Source organism: Alternaria ethzedia, assembly GCF_023757985.1.
Source record: "Alternaria ethzedia strain BMP 0044 chromosome Unknown scaffold_3, whole genome shotgun sequence".
NCBI lineage: Eukaryota > Fungi > Ascomycota > Dothideomycetes > Pleosporales > Pleosporaceae > Alternaria > Alternaria ethzedia.
In genome coordinates, this window is record NW_026056196.1 from 646,817 (window position 1) to 660,263 (window position 13,447).

Genomic DNA, 13,447 nt, shown 5'->3' on the forward strand with positions numbered 1-13,447 from the left:
CTCATCATTCAAAGACACAAAGCCGGCCAATCCCTCCGACTACTCCACTACACATACTTGACGCTCAAGCACATCAACCGTCGCTCCTGAGCTTCCTCTTGGCCTTGAATTTATCCTCCTCCTCCATCGCAGACGCCTGGCGCGTCTTGCGTACAGAAGGCTGCTTAGCCGGCGCGGGGGCCGCTTTGGACTTTGCTGGAGCTTTGGCCTTTGGGGCAGGTTTAGCTGGTGCTGGGGCAGGTGCGGTAGGGATGTTGGCAGCCTTCTTCGCCTGTCGTGTTAGGGGAGGCGTGAATCCAAACTTGTTCTTAGCGTGTGCTGCAGCTTTGGGAGCGATGCTGCGAGCTGGGGTGGTAGTGGCGCGAGACCTGGTTTGGCGGATGGCATGGCCACCGAGTATCAGAGGCTTGTTCTTGAGCTTTGGCTTCTTGGCAGGCGGGGGAGTACCGTGCTCTGAGTCATCGTCGTCGCCCGATGCTTCGATGGTTTCTCGTGCATCTTCGAAATCGTCGTCGTCGTCTTCAACTTCGTTTCCAGGGTCGACGTTGTCTTCGTGGACATAATCGTCGGCTTCAGACTCGTCCAAGATGCTCTGCTTAGTGGATTGTCTGAGAGGCCTCGGGGGTGTGGGCACGTCCTTTTCAGGGCTAGGTTCTTTGGTCTCAATCTGAGCCTCCGTGAATAGGACACACTCCTCCTCGTCCTTAGACTTGGTCTTCGCCTCCTTCTTCGGCGAAGCATTGCGTTTCCTTGTGGTACGAGTAGCGGGGTTTTTCTTCGTCTGCCCTGAAGTTGCTGGACCGGTTTTCGCCCTCGCGGCTTTCGCTGGAGTAGCCTTAGGCTTTGATGCAGGACGTTTGGGTGTCTTGGTAGTGGTATCAGGAACGCCCAAGTCTCCAAAGAGATCAACAGAGTCAGCGTCACTGACTGGAACAGTTGGCGAGTCTGCAGAAGCTGGCATGCTTGACATGAGTTCGCTTAAAGCCTCGGGCTTATGCGGTGGAAACAGCTTACGCGATATGGGCTTTGCCTTTGATGGGTGCTGTCTATACGACGTCGAAGTAAGGTCCCGAAGTTCACGTTTTGAGACTGACGGTCTCGACATTGGTGTACCTAAAACGATCTCGGGGGCAGGTGTTTGCTTGCTAGGTGTGACCGGCTTCTCAACGTCGCTGTAGTGCTCTTCCATGTCGGCACTGTCGCCTCCCTGGTCAGATTGAGCACTGATGATGGCATCATCAGATTCAACTACTATGGGTGCTTTTGCAGATGATCCAGTATGTTTCAATGCACCTCCATGCTTGGTTGATACAGCCGGTTCGTCGTTGACAACATCCACATGAGTAGCCTCTTTCTTCGACTTGGCCGCAGCACGTCTGCCCTTAGCTGGCGGTGGCGTAGATTCGTCTTCGTGGTCTTTGGGAGCTTTGCTAGGCTTCCTGTTTGCAGCTTTGATAGCACGTGCCTTTGCAAGGGAAGCGACATTAGCCTTCCGCTTTTTCTTGACTGGACCGTCTGAATCACTTTCGGAAACGCTCGCTGTGTTCTTGGACGCTTTCGATCGCTTATGCGGGTGAACGGGCTGAGTTTTTGGTTCAGGTACTGCCGTTGTAGAACCAAGGTCTTCGGTAGTATCCAGAGTGTGCGCAACCGATACATCTTCCATCTGATCTTCTTCGGGAATCGCTACCACACTGGTACTGTCATCAACGTCGGGTACAGTGGTGTTATCTGCAACCGTAGTATCCGGCTCTACGTCAGATGGGGCTGGAGGCTTGGACAGCCTATGAGCCAGTTTCGCCGCACTTGCGTTCTCTTCATCCGCGGGCACTTCAGTAGGTGAGATCCGGGATTCCTCATGATGTACTTCGTCTTCAGATGGGAATGGCAGGGGCGGTAAGGTCACGTTGCTTTCCAACTGCAGGTACGACGTCGGACCCGCAAATAATGGACTTGCTTGTACCGATGCCTCTCCAGCTGCGATCTCCGGAGCGTTGTTAATCGATGGATCGCTATGATCACGATTCTTTGAGGACAAAGGTTCGGAGAGAACGCTAGGCAGTGAGTCGGCGGCCGCATCCCGCAACTGCGCTTGCCATGGCCCTTCGACATCCTCTTGGACACGTGAGAGTGCCTCAGGCGATTTTGGGCTTAACGAGTCACCCTCAGTGATCATGGAAGAATCTGGTAGAACGGAAGTTGTAAGTTCAGACCTGACTTCCGGCGCCTCATCGGCTTTCAAGTCTGCCGGAGAGTCTCGCACTTCAGGAAGCGCTTCTGACGGCAATCGCAGAGGTTCGGTAGCAGGTTCAATTTGCATCGCGGAGCCGTCATCGAGCTGCTCTTTTTCATCCAAACGATCTTGCTGCGTCTGGATTCGGTTTAATGCTTCTAAAGCACTTTGAATAGCTTCTTCATCGTATTCACTACCAGGATGGCGCGGCGTCTGTTGTACCTCATCTAAGAGTGCATCCAATTTTGGCTGCATTGACACGCCCGTCGGTGGCTTTTGGGAAGCTGTGTCGACCTGTGAAGAGTTTTCCAGGTTTGAAATGTGCACTGCGAGGCTGTCATGTCTTGAAGAAGCCGATGCAAGGGGGATCGTTGATGCCTCCGCAGCCTTGTCATCTTCTGAGCCAGAACAAGATTGCATCTCGGAAATCATGTTACCTTCGGCATCATGGAGGACTGGTATAGCGTAAGTTTCAACAGGCCCCTCTTCGGCAGCCACGTTATCTTGCATCTGAGGGCCGATGTTCAAGCGCTCGATTTCAGCAACGATGGTAAGGTTGAGGTCGTCGATATCCATGAGATCTGGGGCTTCGACGTGCTTCTCATCGATCGCTGGCAGACCAGATTCTACATTCTCTGTAACTTGTGGAAGTGTGTTCGTAGGCAAGGCCGTCTTTTCGCGCCCCGGGCTAAGCTTGGAGGCTGGCGACGTAGGATGTGCGTGTTCTCCGCTCGTCTTGGATTCCTTGGGAACGATTGCGGTTCCATCTGACAGTGGCGCTTTGTTCGGCTTTTTGACAGGAGATTCGGGTTGAGTGGTCGGCGAATCTACCTTTTCAAAGAGATTTGAGGTTCCGCGATCGACGAGGCCCGCATCCTGACCTTGGTCATGCAAGCACTGAGTATCGGCGCCACTGGTAACTTCAACCTCTTCCTGGCCCTGGCTCTTGTTTGACTGCTCACTACCGTTCACCTCATTTTCTTTATCGCTTGCCCAATCGAAACTCTCGATATCCTGCAGACCGTCTTCCCAAGTATCCGTATGCGGACTGTACGCGTAGTCATCCGGTAGGTGTGGCTGGCTTTCGATGCGACCATCCGTGTGCACGTGTTGCGCGTCGTTCGTGTAACCTAGCTCTCCTAAGGACCAAGGAGCTACCACCTCAGCCTCCAACATCTCGTAACCAACCAACTCTCCAAACAGGTCGGGACCATAGGCGGTACAAGAGGGTAGGTTCGGGTCGTCGAAGCGCGCGGGAATTCCGTCCGGATCGTATTCAAAATCCATTTCGTGGGTGGGGGAGTAGATACGCATGTCTGTTGTCTAAGCAAACTGATCCAAAAAAGGCAATCGTGCAAACGGTCTTTTGTTGACGTGTAGCTCTTCGGCGCCTCCAAAGGCGGCGATAGTTGGTGGTAGAGACCGGCGCACGTATCCGCTATTCTTTCATGACCAATTGATACCCGTGTGCACGCGTATCTCTCAAGTGGTGAGGGGATGGGGTTGAGAGGGCGCCGCTGCAGGTGGGTGAAGTAATTGAGTGTTGGAGCCGTGCGTAGTAGCCGGTTCTAGCTCGCTTCCCAATTAGGTTTTTGTAAGTGAAAGAGTCTTAGCGAACAGTCCTATTGAGAGCATAGAGGTGACATGTTGTCAAGTAAGTTCTACCGGGATCTGTTGTAGTAATCTGGGTACTGTAATTTGTTAACCGTAATCTGTCGACTGTAATCTGTGATCTGTGGCCCGTAAACCGTGAAATGGTAACCGTAATCCGTAAACGGTAATCTGTAAACCGTGAACCGTAAACGCGTTCTCACGTGATGTGAACGCGCCTTGTCAGCCCACATACCCAGACTATGTGACCTGACATGCTAGTTCACGAACATATTTTTCTCACTGTGAACTTCACCGTAAAAAGCTTGGACTCGTGTACGAATGTATTATAACGCGTAAAAATCCAGTCGCTGGTGGGTATCATGTTCAAGCCGCCAGCTCTTCACCATTTCTCCAATCCTTGCTAAGCCAAATCCGATAGTGTGTGCGAAATGAAGCGCCAAAAAGCTGGATCGTATAGGAAGTCGGGGAGGTCTCGTCGAATAAGTCAAGGTTCGTCATATGGGTATCGCATTGCTGATAGCATTGCCCGTGTCCACAGGTAAAGCCAGTACACTGCTGCGGTTAGTATCAAGTTCGAGAATGCGCCCAGGAGACTTACCTCTTTCCAGCATCAGTTGCGCAACAGCAGCAGAGAAGCGATGCTGGCCAGCAGAAGATCTGAGAAACATGAGCGGATTGCCACGCGTACATGGGGAATCTAGGGAAGCCGTACAGCCATGCCGACTGTGACTACGAAGCCAATCGTAGGTCCAATAACCTTACAATGACATGGGTTCTGATCGCTGTTTGTGGGCGTGTGGTTAGTAAAGGCATGAACGTTCAGATCGCGAACTACCTACGTTCCGCACTGGATGCACAGCGGAAGGGGAACGAAGTCGCACATGTTGACAAGAGGAGGATGATAGTGACGCTACGAGGGGATTCGCTTGTTTGGAAATACGAGATGCAGTGCTGTAAGTCGCTGAGGGGATGCAGTGGACAATAAAGATGTTGGAAGTAGGAAGGCTGACAGGAAGTCGCGATGCTTGTTGTCGCGCTAGTGTCGTCATCGGGCTTCGATTCGCGATCGCTGGGAGACACGCGTCAGCCGCAATGCGCTTCTTCAATTCGATCCTCTGCATTCACCAACAAGGCTTGCCCTGAACCTGACCTAGCCAATGTAGCTATCTACAAGATGCGTTTTCGCGAACCTGATCTCGGAGTATGTTCCTGACCAGTAGATGGCAGCTGTCTGGTACCTGCCAGCCTGCTCGAAGGCCAGAGATGACGACGCAGATTCCCAGTAAATACCGCCTCCTACTACGTGACAGAGTCCACTATACTGCTTGCGTCTTCGGTTATATTCCAAGAGTCGCTGCGAACGCGTCAAATGAAGGAATACAATCTGAGACGTTGTTTGTCGCGAATTGGGATATTAGGCGGACAGTCGCTAACACCGCAATCAGCCATCAGTCCTCCATCTCTTCCCGTATCAGCTCCACCTCGACAGTCCTTTGGCCCTCTTGGATCTTGCCCTTCAGTCCATCGTTGTATTTGTCAAAGCAGAGTCTCCATAGGCCCGGCTCGCCTTCACTCTCAACGGCGATAAAGCCCTCCCAGTTCTCAAAGGTGTAGCGCTTCTCTCCGTTTGAGCCGACGCGGGCGTCGAAAGGCCCAGCCTGCCCCTCCTCCGCGTCAACGCGTAGTCCATGGCTGAACTGGAAGATGTCGGATTCGGTATCCAGATAGATCCAATTGAGCTGCGGCGGGTTATCTGAGATGGTAGATACGATGCCTTCGTAATCTTTCTTTGGGAAAGGAAGATAGTAGCCGGTGAAAGGGTGATGCGCTGGCCCTTCGTATGTTGATAGCTGGACGTATAACCTGCCGCCGCATAGTACAATTCGACTGTTCTTGAACAACTCCTTGCGATCCTCCGGCGTTCTCATGGTCGCTCGACATCGCATGTGACATTTCTCGCCTTTCCAGTCGTCGTCCTCCTCTTCAGCCTCTTTCTTTGCGTTTTCTGTTTGACTTTGCAGGGTCAGAACGGATGTTGCGGTCATAGGGACCGTTCCCACGAGAGCCAGGAGGCCGAACACCATTTTTTCAGTCTTTTGATACGGAGACGGTACGTTGGGATACTTTCAAGGTTGTGTTTAGGTACAAAGTGTAACATGTGCTAACTGGTGAGGTAGCACATGCGGTGCGTCGGAAACCATACATCACGACGCGACAAAAAGCAATGGATCACAATCGCACTTCATGCATCTCGCGTAAAAGGCCATGACGAAAGTCAAGGCGATCATCATGTGGCTGCATGAGCAAAGCTACAAAGCCAATCAAGCAGTAGTGCGCGGCTAACTTCCGGTACCCGCTCCACTTAGTTCCAGATGATCGACAGATCAATAGTGAATGCCGGTGCCAATGACGAACAACAAGCCTCATATGGCTGATCCTTGGAACGCATGAGTTGTGAGTCCACTTTGGGAGAGAGGCTATAACCTCATTGAGGAATTCTAATCGAAGCTACAGCATTAGCCGGTTGCTTTACTCATCTCCTGCATTAGATCTGTGAGCAAGCTCGAGCCACAGGCAATACCATAGCCAATTCAGCACTCATACTCGCGAAGATCACCTCGCCGACCCGTCGATCGATGATGTACCTGCGGCTGATAGATGCGGGAGCTTCGGACATGTCCGTCCAGCACCTCCGATCGAGAAGTTTATCAACCGAGACTTGCTCGCATAACTCATCGGAATCTACTCCTTCAAACCCTCCCTATCAACACTCTGAGTTCTGGCGTGGTCAGCACAACTCCCGCATCGCAGGAAAGCGAAGATACCTCATTTGACTATACCTCCACCGCACCCCCAACTCACACCACCACAAACACCGGATTCCGAAGTCGCACCAGAATCTGAATTCAAGATGGCGGACGCAACCAAGAAGTACGCCAGTCGCGTCTTCGATACCTCCTGTCGTACCATTTCTGACATATCTACAGCCTCACCGACACCGCCAACAATGCCACCGGCGGCCGCGACGGCGGACCTGGTGACACCCTTGGCAAACTAGGCAGCGCCACCAGCGCTGTAGCACCGAAGAACAAGAACAAGAAGAAGAAGGGTGGCAATGGCGACAACGAAGGGGACGACGAAGAGACCACCGAGGGTTTCGGTCTCGACAATGGATCTGATGTGAAGGGTAGCTTGAAGGTGCACATCAAGTTAGACCTAGAAGCGGATATCAAGGTCTACGCGAGGATTAGGGGAGATATCGCGATTGGTATCTTGTAAGATAGAATAGCCCTAAAATCTGAAGATCATGTTGTGTGTCAAGTCCTAGGTCGTGACAGTTAAGCATTGATCTTTTTCTCGAATCGTTTTCGGAAGTAATTTGAGATGTTTGTTGCTCCATGTCATGTGTTCAAGCTATTGGAAAGGTGACATGAGTGAATTCGTGATGCTGAGTTGCTGGAGGGCGTAGTCTCTGGGTGTGAGATGGATGGCCCGATCTACTTGACCTTTCCTGCCTCGGCTAGAAGCGCTGGACCCTGAACGTCAGGCTGCATACCAAAAATATGCTGAGAGTCATCCACCATGTCGCCAAACAATGCGCCGGCCGCTACCCCACGCCTTTCCAGAGTTCCAACAGTCGCTACATCGATTATTCTGCTCACGGCGCGACTTCCACAAGCTCTCGAGGGTTCCGCGACGCGTACAAGTGCGGAAAGCGTATGGGAAGAAAGGCAACATGGCGGGGTATGAAGACTGGTCGCAACAGCAATTGATTGCGAGAATACAAGAATTAGAGAAGCAGGTTGGAGGGAGTACCCAAGGCGCGACTGAAGAGGAGTCCCCGCTGCCTACGAACGAACAGACATCACCACCTCCAGACTCGCCAAAGTCATTAGCCTTTCGCAGAGCCAACAAGCCGCCACCGAAGGCGTTCGATGCCTCGAGATACAGCACGCGGTTGATCGCACTGAAATTTGCATATCTGGGGCAAAAGTACAATGGATTTGAGCATCACAATAACAACACCACGCCATTACCTACCATCGAGGAAGAAGTCTGGAAGGCGCTGATCAAGACGCGGTTGATAAGTCCTATACCTACGGAAGGTGACGAGAGAAGATATGAAAGAATCGATAGAAAGACCTTTGCAAAATGGGATAGGGAAGGTGCGGATGTAAACTGGGATGGCTGTGAATACTCCAAGTGTGGAAGAACAGATCGGGGTGTCAGTGCTTTTGGGCAGGTCATTGGGGTGAGGGTTAGAAGTAACAAGCCCAAACCTGTAGAAAAGATGGGAGGCGAGGAGGAAGTGGACAACGAAGAATCATTGCCTTCTTCAAACGATACCCAGACCATCCCATCAAAGCCGTTCAACGATCTCACCGACGAATTACCATACATCCAACTTCTAAACCGCGTCCTTCCTCCCGACATTCGCGTTTACGCGTGGTGCCCAAATCCACCAGAAGACTTTAGTGCACGCTTCTCCTGCAAAGAGCGGCGATACAAGTACTTCTTCACCAACCCTTGTTTCGCGCCCGTACCCGGCTCCTCTGGTCTATACAAACCCAGCGCATACGGTGCCACCACGGCAGACGACCAAGAAACGATGCGCGAAGGCTGGCTCGACATCGAAGCCATGCGAAAAGGATGCAAAGAGCTAATCGGCCTCCACGACTTCCGCAACTTCTGCAAGATCGACGCGAGCAAGCAGCTAACCAACTTTCAACGGCGAATCTACCACGCTGACATCGAGGAAGTCTCTCCACTATCTCTCCCAGGCTTCCTGTCACATCCAGCTCTTTCCGCTCCATCTCTGTCAAAGAATGGAGAGCAACCAAAACTATACTCCTTCACCCTTCATGGCTCCGCCTTCCTCTGGCACCAAGTCCGCTCTCTAGTTTCGATCCTCTTCCTCATCGGCCAAGGTCTCGAATCGCCCTCACTAGTCCCCCAACTCCTCGACATCACCGCCAACCCCACACGACCCAAATACGAAATGGCATCCGACGCCCCACTCGTCCTCTGGGACTGCATCTTCCCCCACGCCTCGGAAGTGCAAACCTCTGAAGAACGCGAACGAGGCTATGAAGACCGCCTAGAATGGGTATACATCGGCGACGAAGGCGGCAGCGAGCCCAAAGCCAGAGGAACAGGCAAAGGCGGCGGTCCCAGCACAATCGGCCGCGGGAAATGGGGTCGAGGCGGCGTCATCGACGATGTCTGGGAGATGTGGCGGGGGAACAAGGTCGATGAGACGCTTTCGGCGCTTTTGCTGGATAAGATTGCGGGTTTGGGACAGTCGACGCTGGATGCTGAGGTGCCGGTTGAGCAGCAGGGTATTGGGATAGCGAGGGGCGGACCGCGGTTGTTTGATGGAGGGGATATCGGGAAGGCGAAGGGGAATTATACGCCGTTGCTGCAGAGGGAGAGGCAGGAGTCTGTCGAGGTGGTCAATGAACGGTATAGAGTGAGGAGGGGTATTGATGCTCGCATTATTAAGACGGACGATGATGGGGATGAGTAGATTACTGAAGGCGTGAGATAGAATCGGTTTACTCGTTCGACACGATTACAATCCAAGTATGCCTGGTTGAGCAAAAGAGAAACTTCATTGGGTATCATGATTTGTTGCTGCATCTTCCAATCTTTGGCCACGGTAATCCATCCTTCAATCCCTCTTCGCCTGTTTTCACCTTAATCCCAATATCCCAGAGTCCACCATCCCCCATTTAATCCCCAGTATTCAACTCCAAATCGATCTGCACGCCATTGCTTATAGCATAATCCTCACAGGTCAAATTATCATGAAACGGCCTCTCACCCTGTCTCTTGAGCATGATCTCATGTACCGGTCTGCCAATCTTGGCTGCCACCATGGCCTTTAACAGCTTGATAGGGTCGCTGGGCAGACACGGGACTTGTGTTTTCGTTCCCAGACGGTCATTGATAGTGACGAGGATCATGTGCTCAGAAGGTGCCGCGGGAGCGGCTGCGGGTTTCTTCTCTTTGGGTTTGCTGTCGCTGTCTCGTGGTTTGCGGTCGCGAGAGCGGGAGCGGCGGCGCCGGTCGCGGTCTGAGTCTCGTCTTCGGTCGCGGGAGTTGTCGCGGGGGCGGCGGTCGCGTTCTCTGGAGCCATCGCGTCTGCGGTCGCGATCGCGATCTGAATCTCGAGGTCGTCGCTCTCGGTCGCGATCGTCGCGTCGTCTGTCTGGGTCGCGGCGGTCGCGGTCGCCTTTGTATTTGAGGCCGCTGAAGGTCTTGGGCTTGCGCGGGCCGGGAGATCTTCTAGGAGAGCGGGAGCGGGAGCGCTCTACCTTTGAGGACTCCATGGCTAGTGGTGTGTGTATGGGGTGTGTGTTGTGTTGGTGGAGAGGGAAGAGCAAGTGTAGGTCAGGCAGCTTCGTGGAAAACGTGAGCTCGGCATTGCGCTTATCGATAAGGAAGCTAGCAGGAGCGCGTCATCCCGTCCGGCGAGGCTTCCTTTCACCCCCACATTCCGCCGTCTGTACTGGAACTCGTCTAGCGATGCCTCCTTCAATTCGAATATGATGTTGAAGCTCATCGATCGCTTCAACTCTCCGCCAGCGCAGACGTTGCAAGTACTGCAGCCCACATCGTCGACCATCACATACACCGTTTCGACGCGTTCTGTACCCAAGACACTTCCCGCTTTGGTAGCATACTATGCAGGGATACTGACGAGAGTGCTGCTGGGTATAACTAGCGTCCTCTTGCTATGGATGAAATGGCGCGTCACACAAGCTCAGACTCTGGATCTGTCGCTGGGTGTGTTGGGCCATGAGACAGAAAGGCAACTAGTAAAGCTGGCGGAAGCTTGCCAATGGCGATACCTGGCACCCAGTACATTGCTCACACTCTTCCTAGTCTTCCGCCGAAACTATACAGGTACATCCTTCGCCGCCTTCTCAGCCTCCCCTAAGCCCAAGCTAATATACATCATAGAAGAATCACTCACCGTACTCCGGGGCCTCGGTGTCCAGACCTCTACCACCTCCTCTACGTATCTCCAGACACCCACTACGCGCTTCATACCGACTACGAGTATACAGGACGTCTTCATACACGAGGCGTTCAAGGGCTTCGAAGTGAGGTTCTTTCTCATGATCGTAGTGGAAGGAGAAGGAGAGGTGGTGGTCGTCTTTCCGAGACTGCTACCGAGAAGGGCGACACTGGAGACTGTTTGGCGGGGCGTCAGGGGTGGGTTATGGGAAGATAGCGTCAGAGCGCCGACAGAGAAGGCAGGGCCGTGAAGAGAGCGGAGACTGTAGAAATGCGATATCATTTTGCGTTTGCGGTGCGCATAACAATGGCGGAATGACCATGACTTTATCCATGTCCCACATAACATCTGACGAGAAGTCTAAGTAAGCCTTCTCAGAGATATCGTGATAATGAAGTCGTACCTTCAAATTCGCTGCGTTACGACTTCCTACACACGGCTCCTCCATGTCTCCTGAACTCGGAGCAGGAACCGCGCCCAATCTCTTCCGTACTGGTATCAATCTCCTACTGGTGTCCAAATCCCAAATACGCCATGAATCCAACCTGGTGCCCCCATCGTGAGCTTCCCCTCAATATCTGTACCTCGTAGAATAATCCTTCGGACTAACCACCAAACCCCGCCCCTTCTTCGCGCCCCGATAAACCGTCTCAATAATATCAATAAACTCCTGCTTATCCTCCAACACCCAATTCAGCTTGTTATTATTTCCTGTCCCGAAATCGCACATCATGTGTTTATTGCGGAAGAAGAACATGACGGTACATGGGTCGTAGAGCTCGTACATGGCTTTGAAATCGGGGACTTCGTCGAGGTCGCAGAGGTAGATGGCGCAGAAGTTCTTGACTCGGTCGGCGATCTTGTAGAGGACTTCGTCTTGTTGCATGCAGTCTGGGTCCGAGTCGCGCCCGAAGCGGATGAGGACGAGGCGGTCTTCTTCGCTGAGGATCGCTTGGTCGACGTGCCAGCCTGTACGGAGGTGGGGGAGGACTACGGAGCCCATGGTGGGTGGATGTGCGTGTGGAGCTGAACTTGGAGTTGGACGTGTGCGACCGTAGAAGATGGGTGGCCGAGCTGGTCGACGGCGAAGGCGGGCACGTTAGACTGGCTACGGTGAGTCGATATGTGCTTTGCGCGATCGTGCGACAAGAACGTGTAGCGCGTTGGGACGTTCGTATAATTATGTTTGCGCGATTCTTCAAAGTATGGGAGGGTTGAAAGAAAGTTAGTCGCGCCAGGCAGCTGCCGCCCGTGATCTAGAAAGTTCCCGAGGTCGCCCCACTGGACTTCGACCTTAACACATTGATACCTCTTACAATCCTTTCACTTTTTCCTGCGTGTAACACTTGACACATAAGGCGCGGTAGACTCCCTTCGTTCCGATAAACGTACACAGCACCTGGCAGCGGAATTCGGCCTGTGTGGTGCTCGATTGACTCCATAGACTCACCTCCCGGGCATGCAAACACTCTGCCTTGCCACTTGGGCAGACGTCGACGACAGCTGTACTGGCCTATAGCGCCATCAGGTTTCCGGCATACTTTACTTGACCAGTACCACGGAGCACGTCCATAAAGCGTCTGGGTTCTTGTCAAAGGCCCTACATCTGTCCTCCTGTCCTTGGCTGTATTTGCTTTTGTTGCAGCCTTCTCAAGTCTGTGTAACGTTCGTTTGCACTTTGCAGCTGACCGCCTCTCCTATAAAATTGATTTAATCCACATCTGCTGCTACCATGCGGGCACGTCGGCTGATGTACCAGCCGCCTGGGTGATGGCAAGAGGTGTAGTATTAACAAGCTGCAGACTGCCCGCTCGAGTCCCCCGGGAATCAATCGCATGTCCGTTGTGTGTGGGTACACTTTCGTAAGAACAGACTAGTAGAGGGGCCTAGTCCAGTCACAGGTAACTTACTCGAGTGCCCTGGGATGGGTGTGGGCAAAAGGTGTGCGGGACGGGGCGCGGGGGATCGGGAGTACCCATGGACTTGGCCGGTAGGATTCCGCTTTGATGCAGCACCAGGCATCCTCTCTACGCGTTTGTTGCAGCTTTATTAAAGTATGGAAACTTGCGAATCGTTGAGTACAACATTCACAGACTCTATGCTACGGAAACATTCAAGCTGTTCTCGGGAAAGTCTACCACTGTCACACTCTACCATCTCACATCGATCGGGAAGGTCTAAGTCGGACCCAAGTGCCATTTTTGGGATAGATTCGGGTGTTTCCGTAGATTTGTTTGTGCATGTGGGTGCTAATATACGTGTAGGCATCGTCAGGGTGATGCTGCAGTGCACCTATTGCATTAGCGAACAGCCAGAGTGAAGCATCATCGGTCTACTTCATCAGCGCACATCATGAGGACGTCGCCTTAACAGACACGGAGAAATAAACTGGTTCGAGCAAAGCCGATTAGGGGGGTTCTTCCTGCGAAAATCTGTTTACAGAGTACAACCTTCGTCATGCCTGAGTAAACCTGCTGCGTCGTCGCATCGAACGACACACACCACGTTGATTGTTACGGTACTGCGAGTCGGACCGATATCATATTCAGCACCTGCCCATGCATACTACAGAAGAG

General features: G+C 52.7%; 6 protein-coding genes across 6 annotated transcripts; 2 read left to right on the forward strand and 4 right to left on the reverse strand.

Annotated features, from left to right (window-relative positions):
• Positions 1–73: 73 nt before the first annotated feature.
• On the reverse strand, positions 74–3,547 carry J4E87_001712 (uncharacterized protein; the record flags this gene model as incomplete). Its single annotated transcript, XM_049373353.1, has 1 exon — positions 74–3,547. One exon carries the CDS (start codon positions 3,545–3,547, stop codon positions 74–76), a length of 3,474 nt encoding a protein of 1,157 aa, XP_049236723.1.
• Positions 3,548–5,295: 1,748 nt separating this feature from the next.
• J4E87_001713 (uncharacterized protein) lies at positions 5,296–5,931 on the reverse strand (the record flags this gene model as incomplete). Its single annotated transcript, XM_049373354.1, has 1 exon — positions 5,296–5,931. One exon carries the CDS (start codon positions 5,929–5,931, stop codon positions 5,296–5,298), a length of 636 nt encoding a protein of 211 aa, XP_049236724.1.
• Positions 5,932–6,758: 827 nt separating this feature from the next.
• Positions 6,759–7,126, forward strand: J4E87_001714 (uncharacterized protein; the record flags this gene model as incomplete). Its single annotated transcript, XM_049373355.1, has 2 exons — positions 6,759–6,778; positions 6,835–7,126. The coding sequence occupies 2 exons, from the start codon at positions 6,759–6,761 to the stop codon at positions 7,124–7,126; spliced, it is 312 nt and encodes a 103-aa protein (XP_049236725.1).
• A 316-nt stretch (positions 7,127–7,442) lies between these two features.
• Positions 7,443–9,374, forward strand: J4E87_001715 (uncharacterized protein; the record flags this gene model as incomplete). Its single annotated transcript, XM_049373356.1, has 1 exon — positions 7,443–9,374. One exon carries the CDS (start codon positions 7,443–7,445, stop codon positions 9,372–9,374), a length of 1,932 nt encoding a protein of 643 aa, XP_049236726.1.
• Positions 9,375–9,579: 205 nt separating this feature from the next.
• On the reverse strand, positions 9,580–10,179 carry J4E87_001716 (uncharacterized protein; the record flags this gene model as incomplete). The annotated part of the gene is made up of 1 exon (XM_049373357.1): positions 9,580–10,179. One exon carries the CDS (start codon positions 10,177–10,179, stop codon positions 9,580–9,582), a length of 600 nt encoding a protein of 199 aa, XP_049236727.1.
• Positions 10,180–11,442: 1,263 nt separating this feature from the next.
• Positions 11,443–11,874, reverse strand: TXNL4A_1 (Thioredoxin-like 4A; the record flags this gene model as incomplete). Its single annotated transcript, XM_049373358.1, has 1 exon — positions 11,443–11,874. The coding sequence occupies one exon, from the start codon at positions 11,872–11,874 to the stop codon at positions 11,443–11,445; it is 432 nt and encodes a 143-aa protein (XP_049236728.1).
• Positions 11,875–13,447: the final 1,573 nt, after the last annotated feature.